The sequence below is a fragment of the Hemibagrus wyckioides genome, linkage group LG07 (assembly GCF_019097595.1).
Source record: "Hemibagrus wyckioides isolate EC202008001 linkage group LG07, SWU_Hwy_1.0, whole genome shotgun sequence".
In the NCBI taxonomy this organism is placed as follows: Eukaryota; Metazoa; Chordata; class Actinopteri; order Siluriformes; family Bagridae; genus Hemibagrus; species Hemibagrus wyckioides.
The window spans coordinates 24,842,521-24,869,989 of record NC_080716.1 but is presented as its reverse complement, the minus strand read 5'-3'; the positions used below and the strand labels follow the sequence as shown (position 1 = coordinate 24,869,989).

Below are 27,469 nucleotides of genomic sequence, written 5' to 3'. Positions count from 1 at the left end.
ACAGATCACTTTAACGATAAATTTGTATTTTCAGAAGGCTCAAAGTTAATTTGTGGACGCAAATGATGTGTGGGAAAATAAAAAGGCATGCAACGTGAAAGGCATAGTGTTAATAATGCCACATGAAATAATAAATGGGTTATGTGAAAACATATTGAGGGATACATTGTTTGAAAAAAGATATGCACTACATGTGAAATGGATTACATAAAATCTCTGGAAACCAGTGGTACAAGTTTAAGACCCAGATCGTTTCTACAGCATGAATCAAGTTTCAGCTCATGATTTTTTTTCATGGATTTTAACCATCAATGGATGCTTATTAATCTTAGGAATTTAAAGAGTAATTAATAAAAAAAAAAAGTAGTTTTACTGCATGGTGCTTTGTATCATCATCTAAGTGTATGAACTTTGTTGTAAAACAAATTTTTAACTTTAATAAATGGCTGATGCTTAGCATGCAAAGAGCATCCCACATATTTAGTCTGTGTAAAGCACAGCAAAGTTAACAGCCTATAATTAAAATACGGAGTCAATTTTAGCTTAAATAGTTATTCTTTCTTTTACTCCTTCTTGTGATAAATTGAAAGAAAAAATGTTGTAACAAACATTTCCAATAAAATCTTTTTAAGCCTCAATATAAACCCATAATTGTAACCAATGTGTTGTGTTTTGTTACTACTTTCAAGGGTATGTGCAAGGTCAAGGCCTGGTGCAACAAATGAAGTTGTAGATACTAGAGGCCAAGTCACACAGGAAGCTTCTATAAATTTGTAAAATTTATAAAAATAACCAAATTCTATTCAAATATCATATTCATTTACATAACAGTAGCAGTATGTTGTTAAGATATCAGATCGAAATCTATCTATCTATCTATCTATCTATCTATCTATCTATCTATCTATCTATCTATCTATCTATCTATCTATCTATCTATCTATCTATCTATCTATCTATCTATCTATCTATCTTACATACATACATATATTTATACATAAGTTTAAATAAAAGTTAATTTAAAAAGTTATTTTATCCCTAATGAGCAAGCCTGCGGCGACTGTGGCAAGAATAAACTCCCTGTGATATGAGGAAGAAACCTTGAGAGGAACCAGGCTCAGAAGGGAACCCATCCTCATTTGGGTGATACTTTACAGGGAATGTAAAAGTGTTAAATATACCTATGTAATGTAATTACATAGATAAATAATGTAAATAATGTCCTTTCTGCAACAGCAACCAAGTGCCCATGAGGACCTATTAGATCAGTGTAGTTTCTGAGTTCATTAAAGACACTAATTCCTTGCTGTCGCAAGCTGACAGATGTAACGGCAGATCTGTGACAGTGTGAAAGTATCAGAGAATGCGAAACATCACCAGAAAAACATCTCCTCCTTTCACATGTAACTTTACAGATTGAGAAATCAACATACATTATTGGTTAGAATACAAATAAACTAGCTTTAGAGTGAGCCGTGACTTATTACATCTAGTTTGCACAAATTTGTAAGAGTAATTTAACATTACTACTGTGTGTAGCATGATATCTCCTTAGACGGAACTAAAATGTATGTGTGTGTGTGTGTGTGCGTGTGTGCGTGTGCGTGTGCGTGTGTGTGTGTGTGTGTGCGCGCACGCCCTTTAAGCAGTTGTGGTTAGTTTATGTTGTTGGAAAAAAGTCCAGTCAGCATTAGTGACTCATACCAACTAGACTCTTTTGTAATTATCATGGTATCTGCAGCAGAGAATTAACTTAAATATCAAACATAAAAGTTGTACTTACACATGGTACAAATACACTGTACAAAGGGCACCATATCTCTGCTGGGATCTGAAAAATAATTTGTTAATGAACTTTAAAAATGTATGTATTAATATATATGTTTCGTGTGTATGTGCTCCATCACAAATACAAGAAAATGTCATTTCACTACCCAATTTTGTGGCTAGTAGAATCCCTGCCTAAATCTGTTAAGATAAACGTGAAGTATAGAGGTGGAGTTCATTTATAAAATCACATCGACTTGCACAACAACTGAAATCTTTCTCTCTTTCTCTGTGTGTGTAAGAACACAGGAAGTGTAGTGGCTATTACACAAACCACTGAACGCAGTCACTTAGCAGTGTGACAAAATGGAGCTGTGGCCACGCAGTGTGATGATCTGTGAGTAAAAAAATGTGTTGTTTTTTTTTGGTTGCTTGTTTGTTTGTTTGTTTCATTTTGGTTTTATTTCTATGTAGAACAGCATTAATTCCAGCATTAATCCTTACAGGGACAGTGAGGTAAATGTGTGTGTAGAATATAGTATAGTCTGAGTGTATAGATGAGTGTAAAAACTGCCGTGTTTCTGCTAATGTTCTCTGTAAAAGTGCAGCTATTTAACAGATGTGCTATTTAATGTGACTTTAGTGTCTTTATCATACAAATAAGTGGCTTCACTACTGCAATCAATCCCTAATTATCAAACATAATGTGACTGTAATAGATATACAAAGGTGATTAATAAATTTATAATTTGAACTTTTTAACAACTAAATAAATTTGATAAGCGAAAGTAGTTCGAGTTGCAGTTAGCTTCTTTAACTGGTCTGTTACTAACTGTGTGTTTCTCCTCAAACACTCTGCAGCCATTTTCTCAGATGTGCTACTTCTGTAAATGCTACTGAGATCGAGGTTTTCCCCATACATATGATACATTATCCTGAAGGCTGCTATACAATGCCCTGTAGTATTAGTGCACATAAGCAAATTTGTAATATGAGACAGGTGGAAGAAAGAAGTGATGCAATTCAGCTTCAGCTTCAGCCACAGATAGATGTGGATTACATTATACAAAGACAGTAATGAGCTGCATAGTGAGCTGAGAGAAAATAGCTTCTTTAAACACCACACATTACTGAAACACATAAATATACTGTATAGACTCTCTTATAGATTTCTTTTTAATTTACAGGCTATGACATTGTACTCATTTGTCTTTTTAATTTTACTCATTTGTCTTTTTATTCTCTGTTCCTCTTCCCTTTTTAGTGTTTATTTCACTTATCCAGGTTGGAAAAGCTCAAGGTGATTTCTATATATTTTATTGCTTATGTTGTGTTGATGTTGGATTTGTATTAAGATGAAGAAGATTGTGTTTGTACATTGTCATGCAGAGTTTAAGATATTTACATTGACAGTCTGTGTTTGTGTTTTGACTTTTCCAGCAGATAAACCAGTTCTGACTGTGCAGCCAAATTTATCACAAATATTCAGAGGAGAGACGGTTACACTCTCATGTAGAATTTCAAGAGGAAGTGGACCATACAGCTGGTACAAAAATGGTGGTTTTATGCAAAAGTCTGCTGAAAAGGACTACACTGTAAAAGTATATCAGAGTAACAGATACAGTTGTTATGGGTTTAAGAATGGATGGTCAACGGCTATGAGTAATGAAGTGACTCTCTCAGTGATAGGTACATGTCTGATCTTACACTCCTGTAACATGCACTCATACATAATCATTATAAAACACACTGATTTAATATCAGATGTTCAGAGAAGGGTGTGTTTGACTGATTTGATGTATTTGGTGTAACTGCACAGAGAGACCAAAAGCTGTTGTGACTCTGCAGCCTGGTGGAGAGAGATTCAGTGGAGAGAAAGTCATTTTAACATGTGAAATACGAGGACATGAAGACACTGTGGATGGGAAATGGATGTACAACTGGTATAAAGATGGTGTCCAACTTTCTGACCCTGTTGAGAACAGAGAATATTCATTTACTGCTGTAGAGTCTTTCAGCGGTAAATATACCTGCAGTGGACAGAGAAAAAGCGACTCACAGACTTCAGAGACCAGCACTGCTGTTACACTCACTGTGTCAGGTGTGTGTGTGTGTGTGTGTTCAAGGCTCAAGGTTTATTATTTGTCAAACCACCATATGTGCAGACATACAGAAGAATCTATATCTGAATGAATATACATCTGAGTAAATGTAAACAGTGAATTCTGTTAATATACAAATATACTTCCAAAGGTCCATTATATGTAAGGTGCAAAGGCATTCGTAAGGTGCAAGACAGATAGCAGCAGTATGACAGTAGTGCAAAAAGACTGTAAAGTGTAAACGTGCAAACAGTGTCAGATTTTAAAAAAATTGTACATGTAATGTTTGAGTAGGTGTTTGTAAACAGGTCCAGGTGTTCAGAGTTCTGCAGAGAGTATGAAGTGTCTCATGTGCAATGAAAGAAGTGTGGGGTGAGCTGTAGATTTTTAGAGTTCAGGAGTAGGTGGGAGAGGGGGAAAATAATGGATGAAGCTGTTAGAAAGCCTTGTGAAACAAACCTGGAGGCTCTGGTACCCTGTCCCCGCCGACCCGTACATTTTGTGGTATATCTGATGAGAAGTCCAGCCCCCAGTTACAGAGAGAGGAGTGGAGTCCCAGGTGTCTTAGCTTGTTTATTAGCTGCTGGGGGATGATTGTGTTAAAGGCTGAGCTAAAATCCAGAAAAAGCATTCGCACATAGGAGTCTTGTGACTCCTATGTGAGTGAGCTCAGGAGTTTCTTAGATATTAGTCTTAGTTTTTTTGTTACTTTTTTGTCCAGTAATTGCACTTTTAGAGGAATTATAGGGGGCACGCTACGTTTTGCACACTGTGGGAAATATTCAGTTTAATCGATGTGTATACACAACACAGACTGGCAGTAATCAAGGTTGGGTGTGTCTAGTCTATTGAACAAAACTATCAATAAAATTTGGTTAACTGAATAACTAATTGAGTAACTACGGTGAGCTTTATTTTTTTTTACACAGAGCCAGAGGGTTTTGGATATTTTCCATTCATAAAATTAACTGTATTTGTTCAAGTGGACTGTCTTTGTCTTAAAACAATCTGAAAAGATCTAAAACAATTATGTTTTCTATAAAGGTATATAGATTGCATAAGTAATATAGATTATGTAGATTAATCTATATAGAATTCTATATTCTATATAGATTCAATCAGGAAATTCCTTTCCACAACATTTACCACAGGGTATTAGTAACAGCATGTCTCTGCCAGTATTATTGTATTGATTAGTATGATAAACACTCTAAAAGCAGCACCTGTATTTCACCTCCAACTACAGAAAAACCTAAACCTAAACTCACATCAAACCATGAAGGAGATGTACTGACAGGAAACTCAGTGACTCTGTCCTGTACACTGAAGCCACAGTCTGCTGGATGGAAGTTTTACTGGATCAAACCCACACAGAGCTCTGAGACTAAGACTGAAACAGACTCCTACACCATCAGTTCAGTTAGAGTCTCTGATGGAGGTCAGTACAGGTGCAGAGCTGGAAGAGGAAATCCAGTCTACTACACAGACCACAGTGATGCACTTTGGGTAAATGTTTCTGGTGAGTAACAAAGTTTGTTTAAAAATATATACACAGACAGAATTTTAAAAAAATAATGTGTAAAGTGTAAAATTTTTAATGTGTAAAGTATTTACACATTAAAAACACTGTGGAGAGCAGAAAAACTAACTGTGTGATAACCCTGTGAAATAAAGTGACTAGTAAATAAAAATGACATAATATGATACTTTTTTTTTTGGTAATATTTGGAAATCTAAAATGTTCTTATAGCGGCAAATAATGCAAAAGTCATAGAATAAATATCTATAACAAAATATGTACAACAACAGGGTTCTCAAGACTTTTATAAAGTACACTTCTTAATTAACTTTAGATACAGTATAATAGGTATATTATTACATATACACTACACCATCAGTAATTATTTGACTAATCACAGGCTAATGACAGTAGAATTAAAAGTGTATTTATTACAGTGTTTATTTTGGGTGTTAATAATAAGATTATGTTTCTGCAGAGAGTCCTAAAGCTGTGGTGACCATAAAGCCTGACAAACAGGTGTTTAGAGGAGAGACTGTGACTCTCAGGTGTGAAATACAGGGAGGAGGAGACACTGAGTGGACATACAGCTGGTATAAAAATGATGACGAACTCAACCGAGAACACAAAACACAGGAGTTCAGCCTCAGCTCATTTAGAAATGAAGACAGTGGTAACTACACCTGCAGAGGGAGGAGAAGCAGTGACACTCAGGGCTCAGAGATCAGTGATGCTGTTACTCTCACTGTATCAGGTGAGTGTGTGAGTTTGTGTTATCTTGTCTTTAATTATATGTAAAATCTCTATGATTTTTTCATGTTTGTTGTCCATCAGATGTAGCAGAGGCAGTAGTGAGTGTGTCTCCATTGAGCTGGCTGACTGAAGGAGATTCAGTGATTCTAAGTTGTGAGGTTAAACACTCCTCTGCAGGCTGGACATTCAGCTGGTACACATTTGCTTCCTACAGAGACAGTCAGGGTTTCATCAGGTACAGAGCATTGCTCCTCTCAGACAGCAGCAGAGGATCTGGAGGCTCCTACACTCTCAGATCTGTTACTCTGAATCACACAGGAGTTTATGTGTGCGGAGCAGAGAGAGGAGTCTTTCACACACCTTACAGCAAACTACAGCCACTGTGGATCACTGGTGAGGAAATAAAACATTGTTGACTTTAATCATAGTAAATAAGTGTAAATGAAGGAATTTATTAAATAAAGAGTAACACACAACTAGAGGTGGTTCAGGGCTACATTATTTTCATATAGCAGTCTGGTCTGAAGAGGTTTATGTAGCATGTAGTTACAGGGGGCATCCTTGTGGTCTGAAAAGTAGGCAAGTAACTGTCTAAACTCTACAGCAGATCTGTAAGATAATGACTGCCATTTTACAGCATGCATGAACACATCTCACAGTGCTTAACAAAAACTGACAAGCAGCAGCATTTATTATGTCATAAGGGCAGTTACCTTAAACCACATTGTATAGGTGCACTACAGTCTGAATGTGTGTTGTGTCTGATGTAAATCACACTCATTAGAAAAAAATCAAGTCATGTGTTGTGCTGGCAATTTAATTCATAAATGGTGGAATCACACTTTGGTGGGATGACAAATTATACTAAAATAAGTCATGATTTGATTTGTTCAATGAAATTAGTAAGTATAAAATTTGTCCAAAGATCTGCTGCTTGATCAAGTGATATTTCCATATTAATAACTATCTATATTACTTCCCATCAGTGCTGACATTCATAATAATAATTCTACTGTGTGAATTTATCACACTTGATGTAATTCATATGTATTTTTATGCAAACTAAATCTTCTTCTTCTTCTTTCGGCTTTTCCCTTCAGAGGACGCCACAGCAAATCATCTCTCTCCTCCTATCCCTATCCTCTGCATCCTCAACACTCGCACCCACTAGCTTCATATCCTCATTTATTACATCCATATACCTCCTCTTTGGCCTTCCTCTTTGCCTCCTGCCTGGTAGCTCCATGTCCAACATTCTCCTACCAATATACTCACTCTCCCTCCTCTGAACATGTCCAAACCATCTTAATCTGCCCTCCCTAACTTTGTCCCCCAAACATACAACATGAGCTGTCCCTCTGATGGTCCATCACCATAGCAAACAGGAAGGGGCTCAGAGCTGATCCCTGATGCAGTCCCACCTCCACTTTGAACTCCTCTGTCTGACCTATAGCACACCTCACCACTGTCCTGCTCCTCTCATACATGTCCTGCACCTTTGTGACATACTTTTCTGCTACTCCTGACTTCCTCATACAGTACCACAGCTCTTCTCTTGGCACCCTGTCATACACTTTCTCCAAGTCTACAAACACACAGTGCAACTCTCTCTGACCATCCCTATACTTCCTATGCATCTGTTGTGCTCTTTCTGGGCATGAAGCCATACTGCTGCTCACAGATTTTCACTACCTTCCTGAACCTAGCTTCCACTTCTCTTTCCCATAGCTTCATTGTATGGCTCATCAACTTTATCCCCCTATAGTTGCTGCAATTTTGCACGTCACCCTTATTCTTAAAGATCGGCACTAATACACTTCTCCATTCTTCAGGCGTCTTCTCACTGTCTAAAACCCTGTTAAACAAACTAGTTAAAAATTCCACTGCCACTTCTCCTAGACACTTCCAGACCTCCACCAGGATGTTGTCAGGACCAACTGCTTTTCCATTTTTCATCCTCTTCAAAGCCTTCCTGACTTCATCCTTTCTAATCTTATCTACTTTCTGTTCCACAGAGTTGACCCCTTCTACTCTTTTTCCCTCTCATTTTCCTCATTCATCAGCTCTTCAAAGTACTCCTTCCATCTCCTCTGTGCACTCTCCTCACTTGTGAGCACCTTTCAATCTCTATCCTTAACAACTCTAACTTGCTGCACATCCTTCCCATCTCGATCCCTCTGCCTAGCTAACCTGTACAAGTCCTTCTCTCCTTCTCTAGTGTCTAACCTAGTGTACAACTCATCATATGCCTTCTGCTTGGCCTTAGACACCTCCCTCTTCACTCTGTGCTGTAACTTCTTATATTCCACCACCAAGTCTCCTGATCTTCTTTCCTCCTTCCAGATGACACACCCTGCACCTTTCTTCCTGTCTCCCTGATCACTACTGCTGTAGTTTCCCAGGCATCTGGTAACTACCAAGCACTACCTGACCACCCAGAGCCTGCCTCAACTTCTGTCTAAATTCCTCACAACATTCCTCCTTTTTCAGCTTCCACAACTTGGTTTTCTTCTCTATCTCTATCTTTGACCTCTTCTTACAGACCACCAAAGTCATCCTGCACACCACCATCCTATGCTGTCTGGCTACACTCTCTCCCACTACCACTTTACAGTCACTAATCTCTTTCAGATTGCCTCTTCTACATAGGATGTAGTCTATCTGTGTGCTCCTACTTCCACTCTTGTAAGTCACTCTATGCTCCTCCCTCTTCTGAAAATAAGTGTTAACCACAGCCATGTCCATCCTCTTAGCAAAGTCCACTACCATCTGTCCTTCAAGTTTCCTTTTCTTAACTCAAACCTTGCCCATCACCTCCTCATCACCTGTGTTCCTCTCACCAACATGTCCATTAAAATCTGATCCTATCACCACTCTCTCACACATGGGAATACTCTCTATCACCTCATCTAATTCACTCCAGAACCTCTCTTTCTCCTCTAACTCACAACCTACCTGTGGGGCATAACCACTAACAACATTCAACATCACCCCTTCAACCTCTAACTTCAGACTCATCACCCTGTCTGACAGTCTCTTCACCACAAGAACATTCTCACAATCTTCTCCTTCAGGACCACACCTACCCCATTTCTCTTACTATCCACACCATAATAAAACAGCTTGAATCCTGCTCCTATACTACGAGCCTTGCTACCCTTCCACCTGGTCTCCTGTACACACAGTATATCCACGTTCCTTCTCTCCATTATATCAGCCAGCTCTCTAACTTTCCCCGTCATGGTACAAACATTCAAAGTTCCTATTCTCAATCCTACACTCTTACCTTTCCTCTTCTCTCTCTGTCTTCTGACGCAATCCTCTCTATTTATCCGGGGTTGGGACCGGCACAGAAGTCACTGGACTGTGACCCCCATTTTTTTTTCTAGAATTTAACTAACCACATATTTCTTTTTTCAGTTTTTCTTTTTCTAACAGAGAAAAAATCTGTATCTGAATCTGTGTATTATTGGTCTTAGCTTATTTGGAGCATCTGCTTCACAAATCCTTGTGTATGAGCTATTATTAAAGACATAATAACATATTAGAACAAGCACTTTAATATGAATCAATTTATAGTTACACTTGTATCTAACTGTGCTGTTGTGTGAAAATAATGCTTACCTTCTTACAAATTAGATATCAGTATTCAAATGCACTATACTATAACATAAAATAATATATTTTTATATAAATATGTCCTGTCCTGTAATAACTGATTATTTCTAAAGTAGGAATATGTAAGGCAGGTGAAAAGACTTAAAAAAATTACTTAAAAAAATAATTTAATTAAAGCAATTAAATGTTTAGTCCTGGGTTATTTTTTAATGTTACATATAGATAAACTGTACATATAGGGGAGCATTGTAATAAAATCATTAAACATTGAATCATAATGATTTCATAATGAAATTTAAATTATATGTGTATTTCAGGTGAATCTCCTCCAGTGTCTCTGATCATCAGTCCGAGCAGAACTCAACACTTTACTGCTGACTCTCTCTCACTGAGCTGTGAGGACCAGAGTGACTCTACTGGATGGACAGTGAGAAGATACAAATACATTGAGGAATTGGTCACTTGTTCATCAGTTTCAGGATCTACATGTAACATCAGCTCCCTCTCTACATCAGACACTGGAGTTTACTGGTGTCAGTCTGAATCTGGAGGACGCAGTAATCCTGTCAACATCACAGTGCACAGTGAGTCTTCAATGTTCTCATCTGTAACAGATTTACAATATACAGGACTAGAGATAACACTTTTAAACTCTACTGAATCAGAGTAAAGAAATGATCATTGTGTTACACTCTCTCTGATATTTACCACTGATAGAGCTCTCTGTGTTAAAATCATTACTGTATTTTACACACTTTCTATTTTCAGTGTCTTCTTTCTCTTTCCTACAGATGGTGCTGTGATCCTGGACAGTCTTGTCCATCCTGTTACTGAGGGACATCCTCTGACTTTACGCTGTTTATCTCACAGCAAAATGATCCCAGGCTCTGGTGTTGATTTCTATAAAGATGTTTCCATCCTCCAGTCCCAGACTACAGGAGAGATGACCATCAGTAGTGTCTCAAAGTCAGATGAAGGTTTCTACCACTGTAAACACCCAGAGAGAGGAGAGTCACTGAAAAGCTGGGTTTCAGTCAGATTGCAAAGTAAGCTGGATTTGATAAGACTTTTGTCTAATTATAATATTGAAAATGTACAGTGATTACAATAAATAATACTGTAGTAATAATAATAATACCAATAATAAATTATTTATATATCAGATAATTGTCACAGCCAGACTCGGAGGCAGAGAGAGAATCCAAACTGTCACTTTAATGACACACGCAGGCAGACAAATAAATCAGCAGGCTGAATGTAGCTAAAGCAACGGGTAAGGCAGGTAAAACAAGAAAGCACTTACAGCACATGAGCTTAACAGTATTAATACTCGCCGCTGCCCTCGGTAAGTGAGCGTTTTAAATAAACTAGTGGAATAGATTGCAGGTGGTGCTGATTAAAAGTCCGGTGATAGTGAGGGCGGGGTGTGGTTGAGGTAGGCAAGCCTGTGACAACAGTAAATAAGTGTAGGATAAAGACTAGAAGGAATGAGGGTTAAGTGCTGGCACAAAATGTATGTTTTTAACTTAAAAGATTAGCTAAAGGCCTTGGGTTTTAGTCAGATTGCAAAGTAAGCTGGATTTGATTTCTTTTCTAAACATAATATTAAAGATGTGCAGTGATTACTTCTAATACTACTACTACTACTATGAATAATAATAATAATAATAATAATAATATTTAATTTTTATATCATGTAGTAAAAAAAAGTTAGAAAAAGAAAAGACTAGCAGGAATGAAGGTTAAGTGCTGGCACAAAATGTTTTTAAGTTAAAATATTGTAGACCTTGGAGTGGATTATTGCACTAAATTTTCTGCCCATTCTTGTCAGGCTGGTCTTAGAAACCATTAACAGATCAGTACCTAGGACCTAAGACATATTGTACTATTGCATTCAATGTGAAACATAAGAGTTTCTTTCAAATGTAACGTTCATACAGCGAAATAGCAAAAAAAAATGTTTGTAGAAGGTTAAACAGTACTGAATTGACAACATATTTTTCCTTTGTCTTTTTCTTTCCTCTGTCTCAGGTCCTGGGTCCAACACTGTACCAGTAGCTGTGGCTGTGGGACTGAGTTTGGCCTTGCTGTTCATCATCCTTTTACTGATCCTGCTGTGGAAACACAAATCCAACAAAGGTCTGATAATTAGGTTTCTACACTAAGCATAGTGGATAAATCATGAAATGTTTTATGTTTTATTAATTATTATTTTTTTTATACCAATGAATGCTGATAAATTATAATTAGCTGTAAATTGCACTAAATGCACTCATGACACAGTTGATTTACAGTTTTGTGAATAATGCATTAGGTGTATTAAGCCTCTGGTATGTATATATTTGTAAATATAATGTATCAGATAGTAAATTAAATAAATTTGTTTTTATATTTATTTTTATACTAATGCATACGCTCTATAAAATATTGTTTGTGATTTATAAATTCAACAAATGAAGAATTTCTTGTCATATTTATGTGGTTCATTTTAACTACAGACACACACATACACACACATGTGTAAGTATGAAGAATTTCTGTCTTGTCATACAGGAAAGGACAGAGGCATACAGCAGAACAGCAATCAGACACCAGGCCAGAGTCAGTCAGGAGCTGAGGATTCTCAGTCAGGAAACACACCGCTTCAAACCGGTCAGACAGTGTCACATCATCAATACTTTCCTTATATATACAGCAATTCAATATATATGTATATTATATAGTATATATAGTATATTCTTACTAACAAGCTAACCAGCAATCACCAACAATGTAAACAATGATCATTTCCCTAGAATTACTTGAAATTACTCTTTTCTGTAGGAAGTGAACACATTTATGCCACCATGGACAATGCAGGTAAAATTGAAAAGGTTTCTTTATTTAATTATTTTATTTTAAATATGTCCAATTAATAAATCTCAGAATAAACCCATACAGTAAATCAGTAGTGACTCCACTGTGAAAAATATCAACAAAAAAGAAACACCACCATAGGTGAAGGCCAGACTATAATATGTGTCAGAATGTGAGTCTGAGGAGCAATGAGAAACTAGGAGTTCTGCACACACCATGAACACACACCTTACAGAATATATTCAGACACTTACCTGTCAGTTTTGTTTGTGTGTTTATGCTTATGTATAAATGCACATATGTATATTAATCATATAACTTTGGCAATAGTGTGTTTTTACATTATGGCAATAAAGCACAGCTGAATTTAACAAAGCTAGATTCAGGTGAAAGCTGTGTTTTGTTTTTGTTCACTGTCACTGCAGATCATGATGCTGGACCCAGTGATGTAACTTATGCTGAGCTTGAACTGAAGCCACAGAAAAAAGCGAGGAAAAAACAAGGTAAAGACGAAAAAATACAAACATTCTTAGTGGAAAACCATGTATGAAAGTTGCCTTTTAATGTTAACTGATTTTTTTAGCCTATTCATTTATCTTATCTCTGTTGAGCAATTTGGATGGATTTTAGTTGACTGTGGATGTTAATTCAGGGTTTCTTGTTCCTCTTACCTAGTGAAAGCCAATGTTGAACCTGATACTGTTTACTCAGAGCTGAAGCAGAACACATAGGTAAGAGAAAGTTCTGTTTACAAATCTCAAACTGAGTGAGAAATACTTACAGAAATTTTAGAATTGTGTAGAAACACTAGAAACACTTTGTGTCTTGCTCAGCAGGAGTTCAGTAGGAGTAAAAAATAGTAAAAAGGAACTGAATAGTGTAATCCAATGGTACTTCACTTTCTAAAAGTAAATTGTACGCTGCATCAAATTTTAGTCAGTGATCACTCTGCTTCCTGCTGAAGCAAGTCCTGTTGGCTGCTGGGTATCAGGTATCATCAATCTATATCTATAGACCTCTATAGATCTGTAGACCTAGATTTACAGAAAAAGATAAAAAAAAACAAAAAACAACCCTGACTGACCAGAACCCAGCAGTGAAAAAAAGCAGTTAATTCAGTTGCCTACATTGTTTTTCAGAGTAGAAACACTGTATTTAATGCACTTTTTATTTGTGCTATGTGTATATTCCTTCTACCACGACCTGTCCGATATAACTATACATTTAAAAGCCTAGTTTCTGCAGATGTATCACTAGCCAATGTGTAATAGTTTAGCATAAAAATACATACAGTGTTACAACTAAATGAACCTCTCTCTCATTCAAGAAGTGCTCGAAGTTGTTGACTCAAACTCCAGTCAACTTTTTTTTTTTTTTTTAAATAAATGGTAAAATGGAATTTTTTTTGTACCATTTATATGAAATTCATTGCTCAGTCCTATAGTGCCAGTGCAGTTAGGAGTTGGCTTATTATATATAAGTAATAAATACATCTTTTAAAATTTTAAAAACTGAAATCCAAAACAGCTCTAAATGATCATTCGTAGGTGCAGAAGGTGTGTTTACAAATCTGAACAGATGAGACGGAGAGAGCTGTTCTTGTTCATCATGTGTGCATTCACAGTAAAATCAGAGCGAGATTTGAATATAATTGATCTTTGCACTTATTTGGCTTAAATGAGTTGATTGGAAAGTTTATTATTTTTATAAGAAATTATATCTTAACACTCATGTATTTATGCAATCCAATTTCCACACAATGGAAACGGAAAAGTGCCAAAAATGTATGTGTTTGGTTAGGCTGAAACTGTGTGCACTGATTGTGGCAAAATCAGTATATGTAAAAATATTCCTCAGTTTATTTATGTACAGTTAAAGGAATTTTAATGTTTTTATTATTGTTTGGTATACATTTGGAAGTATTTCAGCAATTACTTTCGTACTTTTAGGTTGCACAAATGATACTCTGTAATAAAATATACTTATATTTTGGCATTTACTTTAGTCTGAATTTATTGATCCACTGTCTAGTAGCTCAACTTTTTCATTATCAATAATTTAATCTGTTATTCAATTTGATGTGTTTGAAAATATAATTTTTTTAACTTTACATTTTAAATACTTTATGCATATCCATCCATCCATTGTCTATATCCGCTTTATTCCTAATTAGGGTCACGGGATCTGCTGGAGCCTATCCCAGCACACATTGGGCGAAAGGCAGGGGTACACCCTGGACAGGTCACCAGTCCATCACAGGGCCACATATAGACAGACAACCACACGCACTCACTCCTATGGGCAATTTAGAATTACCAATCAGCCTAATGTACATGTTTTTGGACTGTGGGAGGAAACCGGAGTACCCGGAGTGAACCCACACAGGCACGGGGAGAACATGCAAACTCCACACAGAAAGGCCTCGGCCTGTTCAAACCCAGGACTCGAACCCAGGACCTTCTTGCTGTGAGGCAACAGTGCTAACCACTATTATTATTATTATTATTATTATTATTATTATTATTATTATTATTATTATTATTAGTATTATTATTATTATTAGTATTAGTATTAGTATTATATTTTCCTTGCAGTTGAGACGTCATTAAAAACCATGTCCTCAAATAAACTTTGACAAAGTCAACTTTTGACCTGTTATGATTAAGTTCTTCCTGTAAATACACATCTCTCTATTTTTTTTTTCTGCTGTATTTTAATATTTATTTGATTATCCTGCCTATTCATGACATCTTTTGAAGCAACTCACATTAATACAGTAATCACATGACAGAAGACTTTTTATTTATTTTACAAGGTCAGACGGTGAATACTCATATACAATATGACCTGCAGTCTGTTTATGTGTTTTGGAAGTGACCTTCAGATTGTTAATACATTTAGGTTTTATTAGGTACAAAAATAGCTCTGAGAGACTGAGTGGAGTTCAGCTGTAGTTCAGTCTCTCACCAGCAGAGAGAGAGCTTCACTGAACCAAACTGAAAGGAAGATCAGCATCACTTCTGCTACAGAGACACTGATTTGAAGTACTGAAACAAACACACAGTAATAATACTTTTATTATGTGTTGCATGTTTGTAGTCTGTCAGCAGCATTCATAGCTATTGGAGACTAAGCCAACCTCAGAACCCAACTTCAAAATGCCTTCTACACATCACATGCAACCGAAGTATGAATGTCCCTTAATCAGAAAGTGTGTTCGCACAGCCCCAAGAGCTCGAGCCTCCATCAAAACAACAAAGACTCAAAGAATAATCACGGTTCAACACCACTGACATCACTCTGAAATCACAATGAAATCACGGATATCACAATGAAATAAACACTCCGCTATAAACACAGTTTGCACACTCTGCTTTACTCACACTGACGCAGTGATGAGGAAAACTCACCAGCACCTCTTCTTCCTCAGACTGTTGAGAATGTTTGGTATGAGACCCAGCATCCTGAAATCATTTTACACCTGAACCACAGAGAGCATCCATGGACTTAACCAGTCAGCATTAGTACTTCATACCCACTAGGCTATTTTGTGATTATCATGGTCTCTGCAGCAAAGAATTAACCTGAATATCAAACATAAAGCTGTACTTACACACTGTACAAATATACTCTGTACAAAGGGCACCATATCACTGCTGGAGTCTCAAAAATAATTAGTTAATGAACTTTAAAAATATGTATGTTTATTGTGTATGTCCTTTATTATAAATTAAAAGAAAATGCAATTTTACTATCCCATTTTGTGACTAGCAGAAGCCCTGCCTCAATATAATTAAATAAAAAACTTTCCAGAAAGGTCAATTTAATATCTTGTTGAGACCAAATATGATCCCGAGTGAGGTAGCAGAGGAACTGTACAAGCTCATTCTATGAAATAAAGTTGTTCTGCAAATTGTTATTTACTGCTAGAATTTCTGGACACATAAAGGTGGGGTTCATTTAAAAATATCACATCAACGTCCATCAAAACGGAAATGCTTCTCTCTTTCTCTTTGAGTAGAAGTCAGGAAGTGTAGAGGCTTTAACACAAGCCACTGATCAGTCAGTCGTTTATCAGTGTGACAGAATGGAGCTGTGGTCACTCTGTGTGATGATCTGTGAGTAAAAATGTTTTCTTTATGTCTTCATTAGAGTGAGTGGTGGGTTAAAAATGTTCAAATGAAGTCTGATGTCCCATGAGGTTAATATGTGATTAGGACATTAATTTAGTTTTAGTGTTTAATTTTAGTTTTATTTCTATGTAGAATAGCATTAATTAGCTGTATTAATCCTTACAAGGACAGTGAGATAAATGTGTGTGTAGGATATAGGATAGTCTGAGTGTAAAGATGAGTGTATAAACTACTGTGTTTCTGCTAATGTTCTCAGTGAGAGTGACTTTAGTGTCTTCAGTGTCTTTATCGCACAATAAAGTGGCTGCACTGCACCACTGCATTCAATCCTTAATCATTAACAATACTGTGACTGCAACAGATGAAGGTTATTAATAAATTCTAGTATTTAAAAATAATTTTTTTTTTACCTTTTATCAAGAAACACAGTGCAAATAAATTTGATAAGTCAAAGTAGGCTGCTTCTTCTTTTTTAGAGCTACCTACAATTAGTTTCTTTAACTGGTCTGTTACGTTGTATTTCCCCTCTAACACTCTGCAGCCATTTTCACAGATGTTTCTGTCATTTGGGATTTTGCCCCTTTGCACAATCATAAGATGAATGTTTTCATTACTGTATGTGCCACTGAGATCAGATTTTTCTCTATATACAGTGCTTTGAAAAGGTATTTGATTTTGTTTTTTCACCAAGATAACCCGAATAAATACAAAATTCAGCTTTTAAACACTGATTTCATTTATCAAGGGAAAAAAAGCTGCCTAATCCTACCTGGCCCATGCTAAACCACTTTCCAAGAGTTCCAAGGTGAAAGCCACTGCTGACAAAAAAAGAACACAAAGTCTCGGCTCACATTTGCCAAAAAACACTGATGAAAAGCTGTTTCTGCTCTTGTTTTTGAAAGGTGTGTGACAGGTCCTGTTACATCTGAAAGGTCCTGTTACATCTGGCAAAAACTAAAAGAGCATTTCATAAAAAGAACATCTTCTCAACAGTCAGACATGGTGGTGGTCATGTGATGGTCTGGGGCTGCATTGCAGCTTCAGGACTTGGATGACTTGCCATAAGTGATGGAACCATGAATTCTGCTCTCTAGCAGAAAATCTAGAAGGAGAATGCCCGGTCATCAGTTCATGACCTCAAGCTCAAACTATATTTGGGTTATGCAGCAGGACAATGATTCAAATCACACCAGCAAGTCCACCTCTGAATGGCTCAAAAAAACAAAATTAAGTGGACCAAAATTCCTCCACAGCGATGCAAAAGACTCATTGCCAATTATCGCAAACACTTGATTGCAGTTGTTGCTGCCAAGGGTGGCACAACCAGTAATTAGGTTTAGGGGGGCAATTACTTTTTCACATAGGGCCAGACAGGTTTGGACAGCTTGATAAATGAAGTTATCATTTAAAAACTGCATTTTGTATTTACTTGGGTTATCTTTGTGTAATATTAAAATTTGGTTAATGATCTGAATCATTTAAGTGTGACAAATATGCAGGGTAAATAAAATCAGAAGTAAAATCTGGATACTTGTTACTTTTTTTACTACAAATACTTTTTTACAGCATTGCATTATCCTACAGACTCTATGTATTGCAATGTAGTGTTAGTGCACATGAGCAACTTTGTAATGCAGGGGTCTTCAACCTTTTTTCCTCTGAGAGCTACTTTGACAAAATGGTGGTCAAGAGCTGTTTTATATATGTATATAATGTTATATTATTATTGACATTTATTTACATAGCTTATTGCCATAAACCAAACCAGCTGAATAAGCTATTTTTGTGTGAATTTCTGTTGTTATAGTATTTATTGTATTATAACAATTCTGTTATTTATCATAAAACTGTTAATTATAAGTCCCCTGGCACATAGCCTGATGGCCTCAGCAAGACTGAAAAAGACTTGAAATTGTTTTGGACTTTGTGATAAAATACATTAAAAACAGTACTTTACTCTGAAACCCCAGATACACAAATAAGAAATGTCTACAGCACACTCGTCCTGCATCTTCATGGAGCATGATAGATTCATTCAGCGGTTTTACATTCAAGATTCAAGATTCAAGAAGCTTTACTGTCATTTCAACCACATATAGCTGACGCAGTACACAGTGAAATGAAACAACGTTTCTCCAGGACCTGGTGCTACATAAACATACAACAACAAAGAGTTCAACACAAAAAACAACACCACCACTGAGCTAGGACAGAAGATTGTCTTAGCCACGTAAAGTGCACAGTGTGCAGCTAGGTGCAAACAGAGCATAGACATTGGCAGCATCGCAGCTTTATTCCTAGCGCTGTCAAATCCTCAGCAGCTTCCAAGTTAAAAGTATCTGCCATGTGTTTTCTTTGTCCTTTATATGAACTTCTAAAATTTGTACTTATAGATTTAAGTTTATTTGATGCTTCAATCACTGTAATGAGCTTCGTTGTGATCTGAGTAAAAATAGCTTTTAGACATTTTTCACAACTGTCTTCTTAAGGAAATGAAAATGTCAGCATTACATATTCTCTGTTCCTCTTCCCTTTTTAGGGTTTATTTCACTTATCCAAGTTGGAAAAGTTCAAGGTGATTTCTATATATTTTTTTGCTTATGTTGTTTACATGTTGGAGAGTCTCATGCAGAGTTTAAGATATTTACATTGACAGTCTGTGTTTGTGTTTTGACTTTTCCAGCAGATAATAAACCAGTTCTGACTGTGCAGCCAAACACACCACAAATATTCAGAGGAGAGACGGTTACACTCTCATGTAGAATTTCGGGAGGAAGTGGACCATACATCTGGTTCAAAGATGATGGTTTTGTTTACCGCTCTGCTGAAAAGGACTACACTATAAAAGTAGATCAGAGTAACAGATACAGTTGTTATGGGTTTAAGAATGGACGGTCAACAGCAAGAAGTAATGAAGTGACTCTCTCAGTGATAGGTACATGTCTGATCTTACACTCCTGTAACATGCACTCATACATAATCATTACAAAACACACTGATTCAATATCAGATGGTCAGAGAAGGGTGTGTTTGGTGTGTTTTTACACCAGTATACAATATATTAACTAAAGCATCATATCAGTACATGCAGTGCAGATTAAGATTACATGTTTCTTAAACTCATGAAAATGTCTCTTATGTTCTTTTGCAGGTCTGCCTCTTTTTCTCATGTATGTCACAGTTTCTTCTGATCATGGCACAGTGTCCTGCTGTTAAAAGCATTTAGTCTACTGCAAATTTTGTGAAAGATTCTGTTTAAGTTATGCTTACATACAACACGAGCTGTCAGTAATCAAGCCTGGGTGTGTTAAGTCTATTGAACCAAACTGTCAAGTAAAATTTTGTTAACTGAGTAGTTAATTGAGTATTTAAGGGTGACATTATTTTTTTTACACAGAGCCAGTTGGTGTTGGTTTTTCCTATCAAAAAATCAACTAATATTAAAAAAACTGTATTTGTTCAATTTGACTTTATTCATGTTGAGTGATTTTCCAGGGTATCAGTAACAGCATGTCTCTGTCTGTAGCAGTGTAGTATTGATTAGTGAGATAAACACTCTGAGAGCAGCACATGAACTGTGTGTTTCACCTCCAACTACAGAAAAACCTAAACCTAAACTCACATCAAACCATGAAGGAGATGTACTGACAGGAAACTCAGTGACTCTGTCCTGTACACTGAAGCTACAGTCTGCTGGATGGAAGTTTTACTGGATCAAACCCACACAGAGCTCTGAGACTGAAACAGACTCCTACACCATCAGTTCAGTTAGAGTCTCTGATGGAGGTCACTACTGGTGCAGAGCTGGAAGAGGAAACCCAGTCTACTACACAGACTACAGTAATGCACTCTGGGTAAATGTTATTGGTGAGTTAAAAAGTTTAAAAAAATATATACAACCTGTCCAAAGGTTTTAGGACAAATCATGTAAAGGAGCCTTAAAATAATGAAAATAAATGTTTCTCCTAAATAACACTATAAATTTAACAGTAATACAGTCAATATTTGCTGTGATAACCCTGTGAAGTTTTATAAGGAATGTGACTATTAAGTCAAAAACCCAGCAGCTTCATTATATTTGTCTGAAAAGTGATCTATTACATAAGATGACACTTTTGGCTATATTTTTTCTGGCAGTGTTTGGAAATCTAAAATGTTTGTATTGTGGCTCAATAATGCAAAAGTCCTAGAATAAACATCTATAAAAAATTTGCACGACAACATGGTTCTCAAGACTTTTATGCAGTACAATTCTAAATCAGCTTTACGTAGTATTATTACATATATGCTACACCATCAGTAATTATTTGACTAATCACAGACTAATGACAATAGAATCAGAACTGTATTTATTACAGTGTTCATTTCGGGTGTTAATAATAAGATCATGTTTCTGCAGAGAGGCCTAAAGCTGTGGTGACCATAAAGCCTGACAAACATGTGTTCAGAGGAGAGACTGTGATTCTCAGGTGTGAAATACAGGGAGGAGGAGACACTGAGTGGACATACAGCTGGTATAAAAATGATGACAAACTAGTCCAGATAACACAGGAGTTCAGCCTCAGCTCAGTTAGAAATGAAGACAGTGGTAACTACACCTGCAGAGGGAGGAGAAGCAGTGACACTCAGACCTCAGAGATCAGTGATGCTGTTACTCTCACTGTATCAGGTGAGTGTGTGAGTTTGTGCTATCTTTTATTTTAACACAGAGCCAGTTGGTGTTGGATTGTTTTCTCTTTAAATGTTTTTTTTTTTTAGAAACTCTATTTGTTCAATTGAACTGTGTTTGTCTTTTAAAAAAAGATCTGAAAAGATCTAAAATAAGTTTTCTATAAAAAATAGATTCAATTAGAAAAATTCCTTTTCAACAGCATTTACTACAAAATACTTTGACAGTTAATAATGGAATATTTATTCATGGAGAGTGTTTTACAGTGTATTAGTAACAGCATGTCTGTCTGTAGTAGTGTAGTATTGATTAGTGAGATAAACACTCTGAGAGCAGCACATGAACTGTGTGTTTCACCTCCAACTACAGAAAAACCTAAACCTAAACTCACATCAAACCATGAAGGAGATGTACTGACAGGAAACTCAGTGACTCTGTCCTGTACACTGAAGCTACAGTCTGCTGGATGGAAGTTTTACTGGATCAAACCCACACAGAGCTCTGAGAATGAGACTGAAACAGACTCCTACACCATCAGTTCAGTTAGAGTCTCTGATGGAGGTCAGTACTGGTGCAGAGCTGGAAGAGGAACCCCAGTCTACTACACACAATACAGTGATTCACTCTGGGTAAATGTTACTGGTGAGTGACAAAGTTAGCAGTGTTTAAAAAATATATACAACCTGTATAAAAGGCACATGCAAAGAAATCATGTAAATATGCCTTAAAAATAATGAAATGAAATGTTTCAGCTTAAAAAAATAACAGAGTCGATATGATATGTATGATAACCCTCTGAAGTTTTATAAGGAAAGTGACTAGTAAGTCAAAACCAAGCAGCTTAATTGTATTTGTCTGAAAGGTGGTTCATTGCTTAATATGAATCTTGTTTTCTAACTCTATTTTGGGCAATGTTTGAAAATCTAAAATGTTCGTATATTGACTCAATAATACAAACGTCATGAAATAAACTTCTGTAACAAAATTTGTACAACACTTCTTTATTATTTTTAGGTAATATTATTACATATAAACTACACCATCACTAATTATTAGTCTAATCACAGACTATTGTCAGTAGAATCAGAACTGTATTTATTACAGTGTTTATTTTGTGGTGTTAATAATAAGATTATGTTTCTACAGAGAGTCCTAAAGCTGTGGTGACCATAAAGCCTGACAAACATGTGTTCAGAGGAGAGACTGTGACTCTCAGGTGTGAAATACAGGGAGGAGGAGAAGCTGAGTGGACATACAGCTGGTATAAAAATGATTATAAACTCTACCGAGAACACAAAATACAGGAGTTCAGCCTCAGGTCAGTTAGAAATGAAGACAGTGGTAAATACACCTGCAGAGGGAGGAGAAGCAGTGACACTCAGGGCTCAGAGATCAGTGATGCTGTTACTCTCACTATATCAGGTGAGTGTGTGAGTTTGTGTTATTTTGTTATAATTATATGTAAACTCTTTGATTTTTTTACATGTTTGTTGTCCATCAGATGTAGCAGAGGCAGTAGTGAGTGTGTCTCCATCGAGCTGGCTGACTGAAGGAGATTCAGTGACTCTAAGCTGTGAGGTTAAACACTCCTCTACAGGCTGGACATTCAGCTGGTACACAAATGTTCCCTACAGAGACAGTCAGGGTTTTATCAGGTACAATAGAACGCTCCTCTCAGACAGCAGCAGAGGATCTGGAGGCTCCTACACTCTCAGTCCTGTTACTCTGAAGCACACAGGAGTTTATGTGTGCAGAGCAGAGAGAGGAGTCTTTCACACACCTTACAGCAAACTACAGCCACTGTGGATCACTGGTGAGGAAATAAAACATTGTTGATTTTAATTGGAATAAATAACTGTAAATGATGTAAAACACATCTAGAGGTTGTTCGGGGCTACAATATTTTCATATAGCAGCCTGGTCTGAAGAAGTTTATGTAGCTTGTATTTACCGGGTCTGTAAGTCACACTCATTCGTAAAAAAAATAAAATAAATAAAATTCTTTATTAGCCTTTCTTTTCCTAAGTGAGATCATTTTCTAATCTAAGAGCCTATATTATTGTTGCTATTTCTCATCACTCTCTTGATTATACAAATTACTTTCTCTAAATCTGCTTATTATTGGTCATAAATTATTTGGAGCATCTGCTTCACAAGTCCCTGTGTATAATCTGTTATTAAAGACACAATAACATCTTATAACAAGGACATAAATATGAATTTATTTATAGTTACAGCGGTAATGTGAAAATAATGCATACCATATGATTTTAGCATTCAACTGTGTTGTGCAATAACATTAAATAATATATAATGCATGCTGTAATAACTGTTTATGTTTAAACTCCTTACTACTGCTAGGGATGTGTAACACAGGTGAAGAGACTCCGAATAGTTTAATTAAAGCCATTACAGGTTTAGTTCCAGGTTAATTTTTGATGTCATGTTATATGAATATAATGTTATATTATGAATCTTAATGATTTCATAATGAAATGTAAATTATATTTGTATTTCAGGTGAATCTTCTCCAGTGTCTCTGATCATCAGTCCGAACAGAACTCAACACTTTACTGCTGACTCTCTCTCACTGAGCTGTGAGGACCAGAGTGACTCTACTGGATGGACAGTGAGAGGATACAGATACAATGAGGAATTGTTCAACTGTTCATCAGTTTCAGGATCTACATGTAACATCAGCTCCCTCTCTACATCACACACTGGAGTTTACTGGTGTCAGTCTGAATCTGGAGGACGCAGTAATCCTGTCAACATCACAGTGCACAGTGAGTCTTCAATGTTCTCATCTGTAACAGATTTACAATATACAGGACTAGAGATTACACTTTTAAACTCTACTGAATCAGTGTAAAGAAACAATCATTGTGTTACACTCTCTCTGATATTTACCACTGATAGAGCTCTCTGTATTAAAATCATTACTGTATTTTACACACTTTCTATTTTAGTGTCTTCTTTCTCTTTCCTACAGATGGTGCTGTGATCCTGGACAGTCCTGTCCATCCTGTGACTGAGGGACATCCTCTGACTTTACACTGTTTATCTCACAGCAAAATTATCCCAGGCTCTGGTGTTGATTTCTATAAAGATGATTCCATCCTCCAGAACCAGACTACAGGAGAGATGACCATCAGTAGTGTCTCAAAGTCAGATGAAGGTTTCTACCACTGTAAACACCCAGAGAGAGGAGAGTCACTGAAAAGCTGGGTTTCAGTCAGATTGCAAAGTAAGCTGGATTTGATAAGACTTTTGTCTAACTATAATATTAAAAATGTGCAGTGATTACTATAACTAATACTGTAATAATAATAATAATAATAATAATAATAATAATAATAATAATAATAATAATAATAATAATAATTTTATATATCAGATAGTAAAAAGTGTAGGATAAAGACTAGCAGGTGTACACAAAATGTATGTTTTAAAGTTAAAAGATTAGGTAAAGGCCTTGGGCTGGATTATGGCACTAAATATTCTGCCCATTCTTGTCAGGCTGGTCTCAGAACCAATGAATACATCGGTACTAGTTGACCTAAGACATAAGATATCTATTGCTTCCTGTGTGAAAAAAGAGTTTCTTTCAAATGAAGTAAAGGTCATACAGAGCAAGAAAAAACCAAAACTAATTGTTGTGAGTGACTAATGAATGTGTGTTGTTAAAAATCATACTTAGATTTTGAACATTTGTAGAAGGTTAAACAGTACTGAAGTGACAGTTGCTTTTGCATTTGTGTCTTTTTCTTTCCTCAGGTCCTGGGTCCAACACTGTACTAGTAGCTGTGGCTGTGGGACTGAGTTTGGCCTTGCTGTTCATCATCCTTTTACTGATCCTGCTGTGGAAACACAAATCCAACAAAGGTCTAATAATTATGTTTCACTAAATTCTACACAAAGCATAGTGTAAAAGTCATGAAATGTTTTACATTACACAAACATGTAAATAACTTTTCAATAATTACTCTCATTACACATGATTTACACATCCTTACTCACAAACTAACTAAAGAACAACACTTCTACTAAATAGTTATAGTTACTTCTACTAAATAGTTATAAGCTAATAAATCAGAAAATAATACTAATGAGGATGCATTGTATTCACAACTACACAGTTTGGTACTATGTATTAATCTTTATCAAATTCATAGTGTATCTACATGTTGTAAAAGGCCAAATTAAACAAAAAAAATCACAGCTAATTTTCTTTATACTCATGTGTGTTGATAAATTATAATAAGCTGTAAATTATACTAAATGCACACAAAACAGCTGATTTACATTTAAATTCAACCACAAAACTGATAAAAGACAAAAGTGGCTAGATTATGACTTAACACTGAATAACACAAAATTTCTCCAGTTGTGCAGCTCAGCTATAGACACACTAACTTTTCCTTCTTTTATTAGGTGGCATTATTTTTCTCCTAGTTGGACCACATTAGTGATTCTTCTTATAGGTAAATTTGCCTGCACTAAAGAGCGCAGGAGGAAGGGTTCTTCAAACTAACTGGATTTCATGAATAATACATTAAGTGTGTTAGGCCTCCTGTAAATTTAGCTTGTAATTACTCTTTATGTGGTTCATTTTAACTACAGACACACACACACACAGATACACACACATGTGTAAGTATGAAGTATTTCTGTCTTGTCATACAGGAAAGGACAGAGGCATACAGCAGAACAGCAATCAGACACCAGGCCAGAGTCAGTCAGGAGCTGAGGATTCTCAGTCAGGTAAGATACCGCTTCAAACCGGTCAGACAGTGTGTCACATCATCAATACTTTCCTTATGTATACAGTAATTCAATATAAGAGTATAGTCTTACTAAGAAGTTCATATAAACAACAATCATTTCAAATGTTAAGAAAGTCTGCATTGTTCTCTTTATTTTCTTTTTTTTTCTGTAGGAGGTGAACACATTTATGCCACCATGGACAATGCAGGTAAAAGTGAGAGAGATTTCTTTATTTCATTATTTTATTTTGAATATTTTCTTCAAAGTAATAAATTTCAGAATGAAACCATACAGAAATATAGTAAATCCCACAAACAGGAAGTACAACAGAGAGCGAGAGAGAGAGAGAGAGAGAGAGAGAGAGAGAGAGAGACTCAGGTTAATGTGCATATATGGTTTAAAAATATAAAGTTTTAAACTGAAAAAGAAAGTCCTTATAGAGAACATGCAACACAACCAGTTCAAATCTATAACAGGTTGTGTCTACAGGCTCTACATATCTGGTATTCAGTTCCATCCTATCATGTACCAGTAATTCACCACACTGTTTCTTTTTTATTTAACAAAGCTAGATTCAGGTCAAAGCTGTGTTTGTTTTGTTTTTATTCACTCTCACTGCAGATCATGATGCTGGACCCAGTGATGTAACTTATGCTGAGCTTGAACTGAAGCCACAGAAAAAAGCAAGGAAAAAACAAGGTAAAGACAAAAAAAAAAATTATAGTGGAAAACCTGTACGCACACTACCTGTTTACTGATAAATTAACCAATTTTAACCACTTTATTTTAACCAATTAATTTAGCTGAACTCTGTTGAACATTTTGGATGGATTTTAGTTGTAAACTTTTAGTTAAAAAAATTTATGTTAATTCAGGGTTTCTTGTTCTTGTTCCTTAGTGAAAGCCAATGTTGAACCTGATACTGTTTATTCAGAGCTGAAACAGAACACATAGGTAAGAAAAACTTCTGTTTACAAAACTCAAGTTGGGTGAGAAATACTTACAGAAATCTTAGAATTGTGTTAAAATAGTGATAGAGGAACTAAATAGTGTAATCAAATGGTTGAAGCATTTCAAAGTAAATTGGACAATGCATCAAATTTCAGTTACTGGTCACTCTGCTTCCATTGAAGCAAGTCCTGCTGGATGCTGGGTATCAGGTAAACACTGCATAAGGAAGTCAACTACTGAAACGGTCTGTGACACATGCCAGCAGAAAATAGAGCTATGCATAGTTAGTCTGGTCACAGCTCAAACACTCTAAAAAAAGTCCTCTAGTCATTCA

At 36.1% G+C, this 27,469-nt stretch overlaps 1 protein-coding gene across 1 annotated transcript in view; it reads left to right on the top strand.

The window, feature by feature from the left end:
- Positions 1 to 2,045: 2,045 nt before the first annotated feature.
- The window catches only part of LOC131356278 (Fc receptor-like protein 5), a 29,801-nt gene continuing 4,377 nt past the window's right edge, over positions 2,046 to 27,469 (top strand). Inside the window, exons 1-29 of the mRNA XM_058395184.1 lie at positions 2,046 to 2,164; positions 3,032 to 3,067; positions 3,208 to 3,456; positions 3,587 to 3,868; positions 5,116 to 5,388; positions 5,867 to 6,142; positions 6,223 to 6,534; positions 10,077 to 10,343; positions 10,551 to 10,805; positions 11,791 to 11,898; positions 12,313 to 12,411; positions 12,583 to 12,618; positions 13,041 to 13,118; positions 13,291 to 13,343; positions 16,637 to 16,733; positions 19,288 to 19,323; positions 19,432 to 19,683; positions 20,349 to 20,615; positions 21,148 to 21,417; positions 21,787 to 22,059; positions 22,564 to 22,839; positions 22,919 to 23,230; positions 23,937 to 24,203; positions 24,410 to 24,664; positions 25,195 to 25,302; positions 26,104 to 26,181; positions 26,357 to 26,392; positions 26,806 to 26,883; positions 27,083 to 27,138. Coding sequence (XP_058251167.1) covers positions 2,134 to 2,164; positions 3,032 to 3,067; positions 3,208 to 3,456; positions 3,587 to 3,868; positions 5,116 to 5,388; positions 5,867 to 6,142; positions 6,223 to 6,534; positions 10,077 to 10,343; positions 10,551 to 10,805; positions 11,791 to 11,898; positions 12,313 to 12,411; positions 12,583 to 12,618; positions 13,041 to 13,118; positions 13,291 to 13,343; positions 16,637 to 16,733; positions 19,288 to 19,323; positions 19,432 to 19,683; positions 20,349 to 20,615; positions 21,148 to 21,417; positions 21,787 to 22,059; positions 22,564 to 22,839; positions 22,919 to 23,230; positions 23,937 to 24,203; positions 24,410 to 24,664; positions 25,195 to 25,302; positions 26,104 to 26,181; positions 26,357 to 26,392; positions 26,806 to 26,883; positions 27,083 to 27,138 — 5,016 coding nt within the window. The 5' untranslated portion in view covers positions 2,046 to 2,133. The remainder of the gene's footprint in view (positions 2,165 to 3,031; positions 3,068 to 3,207; positions 3,457 to 3,586; positions 3,869 to 5,115; positions 5,389 to 5,866; positions 6,143 to 6,222; positions 6,535 to 10,076; positions 10,344 to 10,550; positions 10,806 to 11,790; positions 11,899 to 12,312; positions 12,412 to 12,582; positions 12,619 to 13,040; positions 13,119 to 13,290; positions 13,344 to 16,636; positions 16,734 to 19,287; positions 19,324 to 19,431; positions 19,684 to 20,348; positions 20,616 to 21,147; positions 21,418 to 21,786; positions 22,060 to 22,563; positions 22,840 to 22,918; positions 23,231 to 23,936; positions 24,204 to 24,409; positions 24,665 to 25,194; positions 25,303 to 26,103; positions 26,182 to 26,356; positions 26,393 to 26,805; positions 26,884 to 27,082; positions 27,139 to 27,469) is intronic.